Source organism: Physeter macrocephalus, chromosome 9, assembly GCF_002837175.3.
Source record: "Physeter macrocephalus isolate SW-GA chromosome 9, ASM283717v5, whole genome shotgun sequence".
NCBI lineage: Eukaryota > Metazoa > Chordata > Mammalia > Artiodactyla > Physeteridae > Physeter > Physeter macrocephalus.
Window position 1 is genome coordinate 10,635,109 of NC_041222.1, and position 18,188 is coordinate 10,653,296.

Below are 18,188 nucleotides of genomic sequence, written 5' to 3' on the forward strand. Positions count from 1 at the left end.
AACATATGTATATGTATAACTGATTCACTTTGTTGTAAAGCAGAAACTAACACACCATTGTAAAGCAATTATACTCCAATAAAGATGTTAAAAAAAAAAAAAAAAAAGGGAAAAGGACTGTAAATTTGTTCTCTAGATCTATGGTAAAAAGCCAAGCAAACCATCTGGGCTGAAACGGGCATGCCCAGAGTGGGAAAACATAGCTCCAGAGGTAGAGACAAGGAGAACGTCACCCTAATTAGCAGCTCTTTTTGGCTAAGATGATCAGTGAGCACAGCCAGTCTTCAGCAGACTCTGGAACTCCATCTCGGGCCAAATAAAACTTGCCAACATCTGCCTAGAATCTAGTAAGCATTTGCAAACAATACACCTTGGCTTAAGCATGCTCCAAGGGGGGAGTGTATGAAACTTGAGGTCCAGCCAGAGGCTCTGGGAGAAAGACAGAGGTCAAATATTTCTGCGCTTACACATGGACAGCCACCAGATTGCTGCTGAAGGTCTGGAAAATGGAAGCTGAAGGTGTGTGCTCTCTTTATCAAGAAGTGCTCATTTAAGTTTTCACCTTATATGAACTGCGGGAAGTTGCTTGATGAGTCACCCCAGTGTAGTAGTTGAGAGCACACATTTTAGAGTCACGAATCAGGGTCCAAAAGCTGCCTTTGCCTCTTATGTCAGTCGCAGAACCTCCCTGAGCCTAGATTTAACTTCCAAATAGGCATAATGATACCTGTTGTCATGACAAATGACAAGATAGATGATTACGTGCATAAAAAAGCATCTGGCATAAGGCTTGGCACTAAATAGGTATGCAGCAGGCTTTCAACAAAATGTTAGTTTCCTTCCTGTCCATTTCGATCTGTATTTGCTCTTATAATAAGGTCATCATTTATTAACTAACTGCTATATTCCAGCAAGTGTCAGCAAACCATGGGGTGGCAGCCTATTTTTGTAAATAAAGTTTTATTGGAACACATCCATGCTCATTCATTTATGTCATGTTTAGGGCTACTTTATCTACTCTTGTAGAATTGAATGGTTGCGACAGACCGTCTGGCTGCAAAGCCAAACGTATTTACTGTCTGGTCACTTAAGAAAAAGTTTACTGACTCCCACAAGTCAGTGTGTTAAACTTATGTATGTAATTTCCAATCATCACAACCTAGCAAGTTGTATATTATTATACTTATATGTATGAAGAGATTGAAGCAGAGATAAAGGTTCATCTAGAAAGTCTTCCTCCAACAACATGAAGCCGAACTCTATACCTAAAGGAAGCTTAGAAAAATGATAGAAAAGTTATTCATTTGTATGATTCAGCCTCGATTTGCTCCTGACTACCTCTGACTTTTATCACCCTCGGGCTAAATTTCTTGACTTTCCTGCCATATGCTGAACTAAATGATCCTGTCTAGAAGGGATTCCCTCCCCCACCCCTGCTTCCTTATTTACTTATTTGTTTGTTTGTTCATGTAAGTCCATTCTTTCAAAAATGAGAGTTGTAATTTCTAGACCCTCGAAAACGCTCTCATGTTTTAACTAATTTCTTGGAAGCCATACATTTATATTTAGCATGAGGCCCAATTTTCCATAAAGGAGAGATTTTTAAGGTCCCCTGTCCGCTCCTTCTCACTTTATCTCCCTCCCACTTACTCACTTTCTCTCCAGGCCAGACTCACGGAGAATAGGCTGTTTCCAGGGGCTTTACAGATTTGCCTGACACGTAGATATGGTAGCGCATTTGGCTCCGTGGCTTCCCTTCAAGTTCAAAACTGTAACTAAAATGGTTACGTGCACCCCAACGTCACCTTCCCAAGTGGTCCCATTTTAGGAATCCAATAACTCTCTTTATGTCAATGATAGTGGATGTCCTGCTGATGTTTATTGCATAAATATTAATTTTTTAAACTGAACAATGAATCTTGTTTCAAAAGATAACTTGGTATAGCAGAAAAAGCATAGGGTTTGGAATTAGACTGGGTTCTTCACTCTGAGTCAAATGATTACTGACTAGGCAACTAATTTAACCTTCTTAAGCCTTTAGTTCTCTTAACAGTAAAATACAAACAGTGCTTCCTAACTCATAAGGTTGGTGTCAAAGTCAAATGGCAACCCTAAGGTTCCAGGCACAGAATACATGTTCAACCGTTTGCCTCACTCTTACTTTAAATTGCTAGAGGGGCCCCATCCTGGAGCTTCACACTTATCACAGACCAGTCATAGTTGGGTATACCATTACTCTCATCTAACATATAAGGAAAGGAAAGAGAAAAGGGTCTAGGATTTCTTCCAAATCTGTACTTTCCCCATTGTGTGCCATCAAACCTAATCCTGTGACATACTTCAAACACGGAATAATCAAGTAAGTTTGGGAAACACTATAAACTCTCCCTTTCTTGGAGATTTCAGATAAACACAAACATATCAAAGACCCTAGAAAATCCTGAAGTAACGAAAGCTGGGTAATTTGTTTGGTATAAATAACATTTGGTTCAAAATATCATTTTCCAAATATGTTGAATCAGTAATCTCTTCTCCTTGCATTAATACAACATGTTGTAACTTACACCCTAGGAAAGGCTGCTTAAAGTTACCCAGCTAAATTAAGCCCAAGGCAAGGGTTGAAAATAATCTCTATTTTTCAGGCTCATGCGCAGCTTCTCCTGTTCTCTCTGGAAGTCATAAAGGTCTTTCATTGCCGATAGTAATTCTGGACCCGGATCACTGAGTCCTTCTGAAATTCGGCCTTTTAACTCAGTCATGCAAACCACTCCTTGACATCATTAAAGGATGGCAGCAAAGCCGATGGTTAGGAATGGGGTCTCTGACTCCTGAGTCAGTCCACCCGAATTAAATCCCGGCTCCTCCTTTTCAGCTCTGTGACCTTGAGCTGTGCGAGCCTCCGTTTGCTCATTTGTAAACTGAGGGAGAAAAGGTAGTTACCTCAGAGGTCTTGAAGAAGATTCAATAAGATAATCCACGTAAGATACGTAAAGCAGTTCCTGGAGCAGATGTGTTCAATCGATGTTAGTTATTATTGTAGCATTTAAATCGCCCCTTTCTGAGAAAGAAAAAGTAGAAAATGAAAGTATGTTTGCCTTGCCTGGGGTCACACACATTAATTACTGGAATAGTATTAGCTTTCCCTGAGAGTCTAGTTTCCTGCTTCCAGTCTTAGAGGCATATTTTCATTTCAGGAGTCAACTTCCATCAAAATGTGTCAAACTTTATTGAAGCTGATTCACACAGGCTTTTATAACCGTCAGTGACTCCATCTGGCTCCCTCGGACCCAGGCATCAGTCAAGCTGCATTCCAGCCATTTAAATATCAGCACATTGGGTTGGAAAAGATTACCAAAGCTATCTAGCCTTGCTATGCCAAGTATTTGGCACACATACCAACACTTCTGTACCCAGAGCAGGCATTGCTAATCCATCACAACACCTTTCCCCTTGAGTCCAAACATGGCCACAGAATCTTTCTCAAAGCAGCTTCAGGCAGCCATTAGCAGCCAAGTGAAGTTGACACATAAACTGAAACTTGTCATCCCAAACCAATCCAACCTCTTAACCACTACTTGAGTGACCTCTACAATATTATTGTCTATTTTTTAAAATATGTTCAATGTTGTAAAGCTTCCTGATAGGGCAGGACAAGAAGGAAAAGGAGAGAGGAGGAGAATATATACTAACATCTGGGTAGCACTTATTATTAATATGCCAGGCATTTATAACTCCTTATCACATTCACCGTCTCCAACAAATCTGGAAAGGTCTCTATTTTACAGTTTAAAGACGCCATAGTTCAGAAAAGTTGCAAGACTTTGTCCAAGGCTCCCAGCAGGAAAAACAGGATTTGATTTCAGGTCTTCCTGACTCTATGGACTATTTCTTCTCTCTCCCATCACAGTGCCTCTTCTCCGGTCTTGGGTGGCTGATAACAGCTTCACAAAGGCCACCATGTCATACCGCCTTTTTCACAAAATCTCTTTTTTTAGGGTTGAGTTATGAGTCCATCTATAACCTGTCCCTCTTAGATAAATCTCTTCAATTTTTTAATCTTGGTTCAAAAGTTCAAGAATCCATGTTCCAATACTTGTGAAAGAGTCAACTAGATTTCTTAAAATTCGGGATGAAGGCCGAAACAGAGGAGGTCATTGTTTCACTGGGAAATGAATTCAAATCTATTTTTGAAACAATTTTCCAGAATTTTACAGGAACCTATATTGTTGCCACTTGGTCAGGCCCACTTTTTTATTTTCTTTTCTGTCTAGGCAAAGAAATAGAAGAGAGAAAGCAAGTGCTCTGCAGAATTTTTATTTCAAAAATTGAAACCAGACCACACCAGGGCAGTTTGTGGTCTGAATGTATCAGTGGATCTAGTCATATTTCATCTGAGCTTTCCTTAGGTATACCAAACCACAAATATGAACCTCATTATTGTGTCTGGGTGGAAATATTTTATGGATTAAGATTTGTGGGCTTAATTTGGTTGGTAATGAAATGTATGTTTGAGGGATGGGAGGGAGGAAACCATGAAGCACTACCGATGCTTAAGCCAAACGCTAAAGAAAGAAACACTCGGTACTGCGCGGGGAGCGGGGGTGTTCTTAATATCAGCCACGGGACTTGGGTCTAAAATGGAATCCAAAATTAAGTTCCGCGGAAATAATGCTGAATCAGCAATGGACCGCATGTCACTAGAACGAAAGAGACTCTAGAATTGAAGCCATAAACAACTGCTTATGTTACAGGAGAATCCGAGGCTCCAGGAGTGGATGTGACTTGCCACAGTGGTTGGCAGAAATGTGGCTCACGACTCATCTTATAGCTTTTCAATCTATGGCATGGTCTACTACATGGCCCCATGAGAGCCCCAAATCTCCAGGAGCTTAAAAAATAAGTAATGAACATTCAGAATACAAAAGGAGAAAGAGAGTGACCTAAATTTAACAAACAAAAAACACTACCATGAAATTGGAAGGACTCCTGACTGACAACCCAGGATGCTTCCCTTGCGCTGAAACCAGGGTTTTACACTGACTATGTCACAGGCCTGGTGAAGCCCACCTCCTGCCAAAGGTCCAGCTGAGTGTACTTCAGTCAGACACAAAGCTTGTCTCAAAGCAGACAGTACTGTGCTCTCAAGAACTCTTGGGGTGTTGACTAGACTCTCATAGGAAGGAGTAAGTTCTGTCTTGGCCATTTTTATAACCCCTGTGCTTATGGCGTCTGGGACATAGTACAAACTCACTGAAGAGCTGAATGAGCAAAAATGAGCGGATTCCAGGAGTGCGGCAATGATGAGTTCCCTGATACATCTCGCCTTAGAAGAGATCACAGGAGAGCTAATTACGTTAAGGCCATCATGAAAATAAGAGTATTTGTCCATTCATTAATTCCATGAATATGAGCACCAGCTATATGTAAATTCAAATCAAAAAATATATTTAGCTTTATTTTATTCAAATATAAATATATTGTGCACTTACTATGATCAGGTTAGAGCGCTTGGTGTTGGGTATTAAGAGATGAATGACTCAGATATGGTTCCTGCCCTCGTGGAGCTTACCGTCTACATAACAGTCTAACTGTGTGAAGATGAACTGCTTACAGTTTAACGTAAATACAAGATAGAATTTGCTTATTGCTCTAAAAGAGGAAAATATACATACATGGTAAACCCCCCCCAAATCATTTTTAGAATGACATGTGATGAAAATAATATTAGATCAATACTCAGAGAATTCAGAAGAGGGACAAAGTTATCTGAGAAAACTTCTAATATATTAGTTTTTTTGAACTGTATGTTGAAGGACAGAGAGATTTGCCTGCTCAGAGGGCAAAGGGGCTTTCTGAGGAGACTTCAAGGCATCTGGAATCCTTCCTCAATGATAACTGAGCTTTGACAGCTCCTCCAAGGTGTCTGTCAGCATGCTTCATCTCTAGAGCACTCACAAGATATCTGACTCCTTAAGTTCCTAATTCCAGGGTACTGATAGTATTCCCTCTTGAGCCAAGTGTTTGGAAGTTATAAAGACAGAGCTTGGGTCTGGTCTTGAATCATAACTCCTTTCCTTGGCCCTCCAGCACAAAAGGCTTTATAATAAGGTGGTGGCTCGGAACACTTACTTTGGACTCTGATAGACCTGCGTTCAAATCCTAACTCCGCTACTGAATGGATGCCTGAATTTGCACAAGCCACTTAATTATCCCATGCCTCAGTTTCCTCATCTGCAAAATAAGGATAAAGATACCATCTCATATCACTTTGTAAGAATTTAAAATTGAAGATTTAAAATGCTTAGCACAGGCTCTGACAATTAAGCACTGAATGAATGATAGGTAATGATGTCTTCATTACTTTATTATCCTTGTTATTATTTCAATCTTTTCCTGATCTTCCAAGGCCTCTTCAATCAATATTTGGGGATCCTAAGCACTTCCTCCCCCAGGAAGCCCTCTGTGAACTTCCAAGCTCAGAGTGACACTTCTCTCAATTCCTTCATTCAGACTAGCACTGCTACTGAACCTTGTTTGTGTATGTTCTAGTTTCTGAGATTTCTGGAAACAGAGGATAGGTCCTTACGCTGCCTAGTTTTCCCAACACGCAGTACATAGTAAGTAAACAGCAGGTAGCTCTTGAAAGAACCTTAACATTTGTACGCCTGCTATTGGCTAAGAGTGTGCAGAGACACTTAAGTATACTACAAATATTCAATCCACAATACATGGATTTAAAGTCAATTCTATTTTGTGACCTTTCCGGGGGAAACTGTAAGCTTTTTGATAATAGAGAACATGCTATCCCCTTCATTTTTGTATCCCTCATGCTTAACTCAGGGCTTGGCATATTGTAGGTATTTAATAAATACGTACTGAAAAGATGCATAGTCGGATGGATGGATGGATGGATGGATGGATGGATGGGTGGCAATTGAAGAAACCCTATAGCACAAAGAAATCTGGACATCTCTTAACACAGATGCTCTCCAAGATCCCATTGCTGATATTTCTTTCTAGGGACCATTACAATGACCACAGACTAAGAATTACTAGAAACCTTTCATATGCACTTATTGTCGAAGGGCTCGCAGTGGTTTCGGGGAAGAGATAAACCTTAATCAAATTCACTGACAAAAAAAGTAGGATATCTGGGTTTTAATATTTGCTTTCCCACTAATTAGCTGGTGACCCTGTCTGGGTGTTTCAGTTCAGATATTCTCTTTCATGTCATGTACTACTTTTACTCAATTCACTGTGGCTGCCTGAAGTGATATATTCGTAATAACTCTCAGGTGGGGGCATGGAAGCATATAGGCATCAATTAGCAATGTCTGCCATGGACACTGGAAGGATGTGTGTGGGTGCCACAGGCTTGCCACCCCCGGACTCGATCTTCTACAGTTGATTCTAAGCCTGCTCAAGTCTGATGTTTATTCTATAATCCGATGTCTGTCTGTGTCTATTGAAAGTACTGAAAAACTGAGCCAAACATTTCCCGTCAGAAGCAATGTCTTGAAAAACTAAACCACAGGCAGCCTGTTCTGGAGAAAGACCTGGCTGAGCAGCATGGACAACCATCCAGTAGCAGCAGCGCCTCTTGGCCAGGGGACTGACCTGCCAGAAAAGAGCTCCACCCTGGGCTCACAGGCTTGCTTTTCTTGCTACTGAATGCGAATATGTAGGCTAGGAGGAAAACCAGGACCATAGACGCAGCCTCCTCTTCTCCTAAGGATTTCAGAGTGTCTCTGTCACTTGACAAACTGAAACACTAAGAATTTTACACTTCTATGGAAAAAGCAACAGTGGGCAGAGGGGGCTCCCCAAAATTCTCTTAGGAATCCCTCATCCTTCAGAGACTAGCCTTCCACGAACTGCCTTCTTCAAACAAAAGACACAAATCATCACACAATAACAATAAACCAGTTACTAAGACCTCCCTCCTGTTAGGTACTGTCCTAAATATTTCCATGTGTTATCTCATTTGATCTCATTTGTTTCTCACTTGCAGTTGAAAGAACTTTATTGTGGGGTTTTTATGAGTGTTGCCATTTTACAGACAAGAAAGCTGAGGCTCAGAGAGGCAATGTTACACATCTAAGGTCAAAGCTTCTAGATGGAGCTCTATGAAGTTGCCCCTATCCAACCATATTTGACCTATGAAAATGGCAATTCCATATGAGTCAAACTAATAGCAAGTGGCAGGACCAGAATCCATAGTATTTGGCTGATTCTAGAGCAGATATTCACAAACATTGCACAGACTCTCCTTGGAGATTTGTCGGTTTTAGCATCTATCATTCTTCCCTGTAAGTATTTGTTTACCTGTCTGTTTCCTTTACTGGACTATGAACTGATTGAGAACAGGAACTACCCATCATTGGTCTCTGAAACACCTCACTACCCCTTGATCTATCCCATAGTCTGGTCTTTATATATATATATATATAAATTTATTTATTTTATTTGGTTTTGGCTGCGTTGGGTCTTCGTTGTTGCGCACAGGCTTTCTCTAGTTGCGGTGAGCGGGGGCTCCTCTTCGTTGCGGTGCATGGACTTCTCATTGCGGTGGCTTCTCCTGTTGCAGAGCACGGGCTCTAGGCGTGAGGGTTTGAGTAGCTGCAGCACGCAGGCTCAGCAGTTGTGGCTCACGGACTCTAGAGCACACGCTCAGTAGTTGTGGTGCACAGGCTTAGCTGCTCCGCGGCATGTGGGATCTTCCCGGACCAGGGCTCGAACCCATGTCCCCTGCATCGGCAGGCAGATTCTCAACCACTGCGCCACCAGGGAAGCCCCCACAGCCTGGTCTTAACACTCATTCAACTCATCTCTGTTGAACGCAAGAATGAATGATTTTTAAAATGACTTAATTCCCAGGACTCTGAAATGACTGCTGGCTCTACAAGCATCTGAACTGGGTGCCAGCTACGCCACCGTACTACCTAAATGGAAAAGTGCTTCTCAGTGCTGGAATTCCAACACCCAGGGCTCGGAGGGGCTTTGCTTAGGCAGGCAGTGTTTGCTCAATTCTTTTAAGACACAGGTGGTGCTGGACTCAAGTGTAAGGCTCAGACATCCTCGGAAAAAATCCACACTTCAGGCTGTTTCTTAGCTCCTCTCTCTTCCTGACACATTCCAACAAGGAATTTATGGAGGTTGGGAAGGACAAGGGGTGAGGAATTCTAGAACCTTTAAGAACGCCCATGTAAGTAACTCCATGCTTAACTGACTGTGCACAATAAAATTCTCTTGCCTGCAGGAAGAAAAATTTAATGTCGTCTGTCTCAGGTGTTGCCAAAATGATGTGGAAAGAAATTCATCTGCATTTCTAAACAGTAGGAATCTTCCCTGGCCCCCGAGCCAAGGCTGTTTGACGTAAATGCCTAAGTCAACAAGATAAATATATTCCATGAGTTACTAAAAGTGAAGTCATAAGTATTCTGAAATACGATTCTAGCCAGTTGGAAATTTTATCTTAATCTAAAAATGAAACTTTATTCTCCAGCTGTGAACCGGGAAACATTCAAAGATTGTTGATTCCTTCATCTAAGCAATGGTCTTTGTCCTGTGGTGAAGTGCCTAAAAATAACCGTCAGTTTATTCCACGCTGCTTCCAAAAGGTTAGCTATCAAACAGCTCTACTGGAAGAAAAAAAAAAAAGGAAGATTTGATAACAAGCCAAGAGGCACCTCAGAGTATACAATTGTAAACCAAAAAGCTCTTGGGACATGGCTGCCATGACACTGACCTGACCGAGGTTTCCCCATCTATTAAATGAATGTTAATTCACAGTAATGTTCTGAATAAAAATCTATAAGGCCCAAATCTGGAGATATCATCCTACACTGGCCACAGCTAATATCAAAGGAACTGAAACAAGAACTAATTTTTATCTTTCATCAGTGATGAAAACCTAACATTTTTTAAATTTTTATTTCGTATTGGAGTATAGTTGATCAACAATGTTGTGTTAGTTTCAGGTGTACAGCAGAGTGATTCAGTTAAACATATACATGTATCTATTCTTTTTCAAATTCTTTTCCCCTTTAGGTTGTTACATAATATTGAGCAGAGTTCCCTGTGCTGTGCAGTAGGTCCTTGTTGGAAGTCCTAACATTTTAACACCTCCCCCCATCAAAAAAAAAAAAAAAAAAAAAGGCTTCAAGACCATTGTTTTATCTTTTTTTTCTTCCTTTTTTTATAAAGGGGAGGCAACATAAGTTTGCCAGGTATTTGCAGACCAAGGGACTAAATACAGAAGCCTATGTTTTCCCTAATCTTCTCCACAGATGGCACTGAGCAATTAGGCACCTAGCCTTAGAAAGACACAGCAATGCTTCCTGGGCTCAGTACCAGCCCTTCACATTGACCATTCATGCTCTCCTCACTGGCTGTACCAACTCCACGCGCTCTCTCCTTTCCACTCCCCTACACATCTTATACACCCCAGTAGAACCAGGACGTCAGTATTCCGTACGTGTTACCCCACTTTTGCCTACAGCAGGCAGCTGCAGAGGGAAGCTGCTGTTGTTACTGTCTCCTTCCTCACTCTCCTCTTCACCCACGCATTCCTTGCCTTTTCTCATGCTATTCCCTCTTTCTAGACGCCTAATCTAGAAGGGTAGGTGGGTAAGGTGCAAATTCAATCCACCGACTCAGTTGTAACCAACCACTTTTTTGAATCCCACCCATCCTTCAGGCTCATCTCAGGTGCCACCTCTTTCGAGGTGTCTTTCTTCAGCCCCTCAAAAGAATGTAGCCACCCTCCACTTTGAACCTTAAAAGACCTAGGTTAGCCAATCTCTTTTGTTACCTATTACATCATTGTCATAGCCATGATGTAATTCCCTAATTCTCCCATGCCTTCTGGATGCAAACTTTCCTTTCTAATCTACCCTCTATTTGACCAGTGTCGTTATTATTGTTTCTATTATCATTAGCTACCATGTTAAGTACCTACTATGTGCCAGGCACTGTGCTGGTAGCTTAAGATACATCTCATTTTATCCCATCTTCTCATAACTTTATAAAATAAGCATATATATATATATATATATATATATATATATATATATATATAGCCATGCAGGAGATGAAGCAAGTGATACTCAGAGAGGGAAGTGAATGACCACAGGTAGCAGCTACCAAGTGGAAGAGCTGGATTCTAACACAGGTCTATTTTTCTGCAAAGACCAGACTCTTTCTCCCATACCTAGCCACTTCATCAACAGAACTGTTCAGACTACTGAAGAAAATGGACTGAGTCCGCTCAAAAAGTCTGCAGCAAAGTAGTACAGAGTCAACAGAAGCAGGAGAGCCATGAGTTAATTTCGACAAACGTACCAGCTCCCAAGAGAAAGGTGAGGCAGGGCAGAACAAGATGTTAGGTGTAGCCAGAGTGGCTCCTGGGCAGCCTATCTTCGGTTTTATTTGAGAAGAATCTCATGGAGAACTTGGGGTTCTAAGGAATGCAGAGAGAAAGAGAAAAAACATTTCATATCCCAAGTGTAGGATGGGGGAAAGGATGATGACCTGGGGCAAGCTCCATGTCCCTTCATATCTGCGGAGGACAACAGCCATAAAGACCACTCCTCGCTTGTACCTGGATATGTCTGAACATGTAACGTATGGAAATTACAGTGCACATAAATATTTGCTTATGTTAACTAAAAAGATGTCATCTTCTCTAGTCTCCTGGCATCTGCAGGTGAGGTACTCACCAATTTTAATTAGATAGGAGACTTAACAATATCCTACCTTTCTTTTTTAGACTCCCTTTAACCTCTCAGAGCCTCAGTTTCCTCATTTGTACCATGGGCTTAACATAACCAAGCGGACTTCTAAACTTGCACTGCTAAACAGAATTTCCTGCAATGATGGAAATGTTATTTATCCACACTGTCTGAATTATAGCCACTAGCCACATTGCTATTAAGCACTTGAAATGTGAACAGTACAATTGAGGATGGAATTTTTAATTGTATTTAATTTTAATAACCACTTGTAGCTAGCGGCTACCAGGTTGAATAATTCAGCTCTGGACCAAAGAATTCAAAGTTTTCTTCCTCTTCTTAAACCTTCTCTCTCATGAAGAAATCTTTAAGGTAGTTTTTTTTTTTTTTTCCCTCCAGATTAATTATGCTTGAAAAGTTAACAGGAATGAAGGCACCTAAAGAGTCACAAACACAAAGTTAATTTGGCTCTAAAAATTTCTTTTGATAAAAATAGAAAGTAGAGTCTTATCCACACGTGTATTTTTCTGCACTTAGCATATATGCCAAGGCAGGTTACAGAGCAAGGCAACATGCATGGCTTGGATATAGCCACTTTGTTCTGGATGTGTGACCCCAACAATCTATGTATTGAGCCAATACAAAGGCTGTGTCTCTTCCTGCTGCCCTCCTTTCACCTTTGCAAACATTGACAAACAGATCCTTTAATCTCTCCATAAAAGATAGATAACTAGGTAGATAGAGTGTAGATAGATAGATGGATAGATACAGGTATAGACGCAGACAGGGATATGGACATAGGTATAGGTAGAGATGTAGATAAAGATAAAGATGTAGATACAGATGTAGATGTAGAGATAGAGAAAGAGATAAATATAGAGATATCTCCCAGGACATATTTGCCTGGGGGCTCTGAGACAGAGATTCCTTCACTTCACTGCAGATCTCACCCTTGCTTAGAAAAACAGAACTGCATATGCCAAGGTAGGAGTTTCAAGAGTTGGGGGGACGAAAATCCTGGAAAAAATACTAATTGAAGTCCATATTTTTAAAAGAAAAGCTCCCCTTTATTGAGTTCTTGCTGCTGCCAAAGACTGTACCATTCCCACCACATACATTATCTCATGCACTTTCCACAGTAGTCCTAGGAGGACACTCGTAGCATGTTTTATTGATGAAATGACTCTGGCCTGTGGTATAGATAGTTTGCCCAAGGGAGAGGAAGTGGTTGAACAATGACTCAAGACAGTTTGTCTACAAACCTGTGCTCTTCAACACTCTTCTACTTACATTCCAGAGCCTTGGAGCTTGCCATATTCTCAAAGAAGCCCTTTCTATTGGGTAATTCCAATTAGAAACCTATTTCTTCTGTTGTGCTGAAATTTGCCTTCTTGTAACCAACCCTCCTCTCCACCCCTAACATACACACATATTTGTGCTTGTTTTGTCCTTTGAGGCCACAAGGGACAAGCCAGCTCCTGCTTCCCCAGGGTTTATACATAGGAATCCTGTTCCTCTCAATCTTGGCTTTCTCAGCTACAGAATAAACATGTACAGGTCCACACTCCTTCCCCCTACAAGATATTTCCCAGACCTTCCATTGACTGATCACTTCCTATAAAGATAAGAATCTGCTTGTGCTTTCTAAAGAATCTCTACAGAATAAGTTGCTCATTCTCTGATTTTAAAAGCCCTACTGTCCAAACCTAAATATCACAAACTGTAATCTAAAGTAACTTTCCCTAGGTCTAGCCTCAAAGGAGACATTAACCAGCCAGTTGTCTGCATTAGAATATTTTGCATTCTTTTTTTTTTTTTAATATTCTTAAAGGTTACTATTTGCTTTGTATGTTTGCTTCTCTGGTGTAAATATTTCCAGTTCTAATAAATTTATCTTCACAAGGATTACCCCCTCACTCATCAGTGATTCTGCAGCTCCTCTTTGATCTAGATCCAAGTTGCTGTTGGGTTTAGTACTGGATTCAATGAAGAGGTCAATCTTAAGCAAAAGGAGGCTATTGGCCTGGACTCATGCTAGGTTTTGTTCTTCAGAGCATAACAAAATAGCAGCTACTTTTTCATATGTGCCTATTATGGGCTTGACACTATGTTGGGTGTTTTCTGTGCAGATCTTTAATTCATAATTCCCTCTGAAAGGATTTTGACCCCATTGCGAAAGTGAGATCATGGTTTAGAGAGGATAAATATCAATAGCTTGCCCAAGTCACAGAGTTAGTGAGTGGCATGTGTACTCAGGTGTGTCTAATTCCAAAGTCTAGACATTTTCCACCACTCTGAAGGTACAATGGGTCTTTCCCAAAGTGCAAAAACATCCACCTGCCCTCAGACCACCATGAACCAATATGGAAAATACACAACCCTCAAGAATCACATTTCTTTCCTCCAAACAATGCAGCATTTGGCTGTGCCAGTGCACATACAGAGTGAAAAATCCTCACTCAACCCATACTCTGGTCATTATTTCCCTAGATTTGTTGCCTTAAAGTCTCAACCAACAATTCTAACAGCCTTTTAGATGGAAATTTAAGTCATTTAACAATACACACAAAAGTGTTGGGTAAAAGTCCAAAAGCATTTCAAACTTGGCCCATGGCCCTTTCTCATAAAAAAAAAAAAAAGAAAGCGCTAAGAATCGATGAGAAGAGGGTGAGAAAGAAGGACTTTGTGGAAGGCCAAGAGAGTTAAAACAATTGCAGTAGAATACGCAATCAATAAATATTTGTCTGGTAAACAACTAAGATAGGCTATGGTAGTTTGAAAGAAGAGAATTTGCCAAGTTCTCCTCTTCATAATAATTTTCATTCAGTGGGCTTGTCTACATCACAGATCCACAAATTCTTATTAGGAAACTAATTTGAATGATAAAGCATACAGATGGCCACCTTCTCACTGTGTCCTCATACGGCCTTTCTGCTGTGCACAAACAGACACAGAGACAGAGTCAGAGAGAGATCTGGAGTCTCTTCCTCTTCTTATAAGGACACCAATACTATCATCATATTAGGGCCCCACCCTCATGACCTTCATTTAACCTTGATTACCTCCCTAAGAGCCCTATCTCCAAATATAGTCACACTGAGGGTTAGGACTTCAAGTATGAATTTGGGGAGGAGGGGAAGATATGATTCAGTGTAGTGTACGACATTCAGTAAGAATAGAATAAGTACTTGCTGGGACTTCCCTGGTGGCGCAGTGGTTAAAAATCCTCCTGCCAATGCAGGGGACACAGGTTCAAGCCCTGGTCCGGGAAGATCCCACATGCCGCAGAGCAACTAAGCCCATGCGCCACAACTACTGAGCCTGCGCTCTAGAGCCCGCAAGCCACAACTACTGAGCCCGCGTGCCTAGAGCCCGTGCTCCGCAACAGGAGAAGCCACTGCAGTGAGAAGCCCGTGCACCACAAGGAAGAATAGCCCCTGCTCGCCACAACTAGGGAAAAGCCTGCACGCAGCAACAAAGACCCAACACAGCCAAAAATAATTAATTAATTTTTTAAAAAAGAATAAATACTTGTTGATTGCAGAAGACATCAAGGGCTCATGGACATCTTTCTGAGTCATCTCTTGCCCTTGGTCATAGTTTGGATAACTGGTTTAGGAACATTCTGTCAGGCTCTTCTAAAAACTTGACCTTTTAAGGTTTTAGAAATAAATCAAAAAGAAGAGGAATTGAGGTTCAAAGAGGTAGAATACTATTCCAACAGCCACATAACTAGTTAGATGTTCAGTTACAGTAAAAACTCAGTTTTCTTTCTAAAGTCTTTCATTTTCACCTCTGCCTCTCCAGCAGAGGAAAACCAGCAGATGGAGTTAATCTTAGATTGGAGGGTCAAAAATAAGAGGGAGGGGGCTTCCCTGGTGGCGCAGTGGTTGAGAGTCCGCCTGCCGATGCAGGGGACACGGGTTCATGCCCCGGTCTGGGAAGATCCCATATGCCGCGGAGCGGCTGGGCCCGTGAGCCACGGCCGCTGAGCCTGAGCGTCCGGAGCCTGTGCTCCACAGTGGGAGAGGCCACAGCAGTGAGAGGCCCGCGTACCGCAAAAAAAATAATAAGAGGGAGGAGTTACTGGACATCTATGGGACTATGGCCTTCATATCACTCAATGTGCTGTGCTCATCCAGTAAATAGCGAAGGGCTTCATGACTATATGAATGATTTCTACTTACTGTTTTCACGTCCATCATTACTTTAACCTTGACATTATGATCTTCACTGTACAGAAGTGAAATAAGACAAATAAAAGTTATATAACTTACCCGAAGGCCCAGAACTAGAGCTGAGATCCAAACCCGCATCTGATCTGTCTTGTCCTTTCTGCTGTCTCCCTATATTTCCAAATATTGAATAGTGAGTGAAGTCATTCCTTCAAGATTGCAGAATTCTTTTAGAGACCATTTTATATCCACACTGCAGTGCACACTGAAGGAATAAAAGGAGACCTTCAAACACAGGAAATATAAATCAAAATTCACTTGGAATTGCAGATATTCAACGAACAGTAGATACTAACAAGCTTATTGTTTTCCTTTGTTCACTTGTAGAAGAGAATTCCTTCAAGAAGATCAGGAACAACTGATTTGGATTCTACTCTCAGCTTCCAAATCCCCAATTCTGCCTGGAAGTGAGATACCCTAGGACCGTAGAACCCCGGGAACCTTCAGCCAAACCCACCTCCACCATGGGGGTCGCGACTCGGCTGTTGGCAGGCATCTTCCTATCTCTGCTTGCCCTTCCGGCCGAAGGTGGCGTCCTCAAGAAAGTCATCCGGCACAAGCGACAGAGTGGGGTGAATGTCACCCTGCCAGAGGAGAACCAGCCGGTGGTGTTTAATCATGTCTACAACATCAAGCTGCCTGTGGGGTCCCAGTGCTCGGTGGATCTGGAATCAGCCAGCAGGGAGAAAGACTTGGTCCCACTGTCAGAGCCCAGGGAAAGCTTCCAGGAGCACACGGTAGACGGGGAAAACCAGATCGTCTTCACACACCGCATCAACATCCCCCGCCGGGCCTGTGGTTGTGTCGCCGCTCCTGATGTCAAGGAGCTTCTGAGCAGACTGGAGGAGCTAGAGAACCTGGTGTCTTCCCTGCGGGAGCAGTGCACCTTGGGAGCAGGCTGCTGCTTCCAGCCTGCCGAAGGTAGGAGCCGGTGACCGGCCCAGCCCCTCACTGTACACGTGGGGGGAACGATGAGCAGGCCAGGATCCATCAGTTGTTTTCCGGAGTGGGCTCCCTGAGGAACTAGCCTCACAAGGTGTTCATTCAAAAGAGATTTTACGGGGCTTCCCTGGTGGCGCGGTGGTTGAGAGTCCGCCTGCCGATGCAGGGGACACGGGTTCGTGCCCAGGTCCGGGAGGATCCCACATGCCGCGGAGTGGCTGGGCCCGTGAGCCATGGCCACTGAGCCTGCGTGTCTGGAGCCTGTGCTCCGCAACGGGAGAGGCCACAACAGTGAGGGGCCCGCGTACCGCAAAAAAAAAAAAAAAAAAAAAAAGATTTTATGGACAAATGATTGTGCAGAACGTAATCATCTCCATTCTGCTCTTGGAGAGTCTCGGTGACAAATGTTACTCAGAGGAATTTTCAGGCCTCTGAGAAGTCCTGCTTTGAAAAACCCTATTTTAGTTTAAGTACGAGTTTCTAAAACTTACTTGACAATGAAATCTACTCATCCTCTACCCTTAAAAACTATGAATTTATTTTGAAATCCCTAACCCAAAGATCATTCTCTGAAAAGTGGTGATGTAGCCCCATCACTTCGTTGTACAAATAGGGAAACTAAGGCCTAGAAGGAAGTTGGGATTCCTCAAGGTCCTGCCATAAGTGGCCAAGTTAGGACTTAAACTACAGTATTCCACACCCCAGCGTTCTTGCAAAGTTACAATGCTGCCTACGGTGATGCAAAATCTGTGGGAAATAGAAAAAATGTTCCAGTTTAATGGCAGCAACGATGATGATCGCAATATGAATTGAGCCCCTTTATGTACCAGGAATTGTAATTCACTGTCTCATTTAATCCTTCCAACAGCCCTGTGAGATAAGGTTAAATACCCCCTTTCTACAGATCTAAGAAATGAGACTCAAAAAAGTTAAACAACTGGCACAAGATGACTCAAAGAGTGATAAGAGATAGGAGCTTTGAAGGTGCCTGTGTGTCTCCACAACTCATGCTATCCCAGTGATACCCTGTCTCCAGGTGCATCTTTTCTTAAGGAATTGTGCCACTTTGGAATTTTGTCTTCATCTTCATTCCCTAAAGTTGATAGAGCTACAGGGGCTTCAACAGCTTCAAATCAGAGATGAAAATCTCTACTTCTGCTGCTCATAAAAAATACTAGAAAGTATTTTGGCAGATTATTTCAAGAGTAGCCCTGAGCTTCCCTGGTGGCACAGTGGTTGAGAGTCCGCCTGCCGATGCAGGGGACACGGGTTCGTGCCC

The 18,188-nt window shown here is 42.1% G+C and overlaps 1 protein-coding gene across 4 annotated transcripts in view; it reads left to right on the plus strand.

Annotated features, from left to right (window-relative positions):
* The window catches only part of TNC (tenascin C), a 95,710-nt gene that overhangs the window by 11,303 nt on the left and 66,219 nt on the right, over positions 1-18,188 (plus strand). For all 4 annotated transcript variants that reach the window (XM_028493596.2, XM_024126180.3, XM_055087008.1 and 1 more), the window contains exon 2: positions 16,295-16,888. In XM_028493596.2, coding sequence (XP_028349397.1) covers positions 16,432-16,888 — 457 coding nt within the window. In that variant the 5' untranslated portion in view covers positions 16,295-16,431. The remainder of the gene's footprint in view (positions 1-16,294; positions 16,889-18,188) is intronic.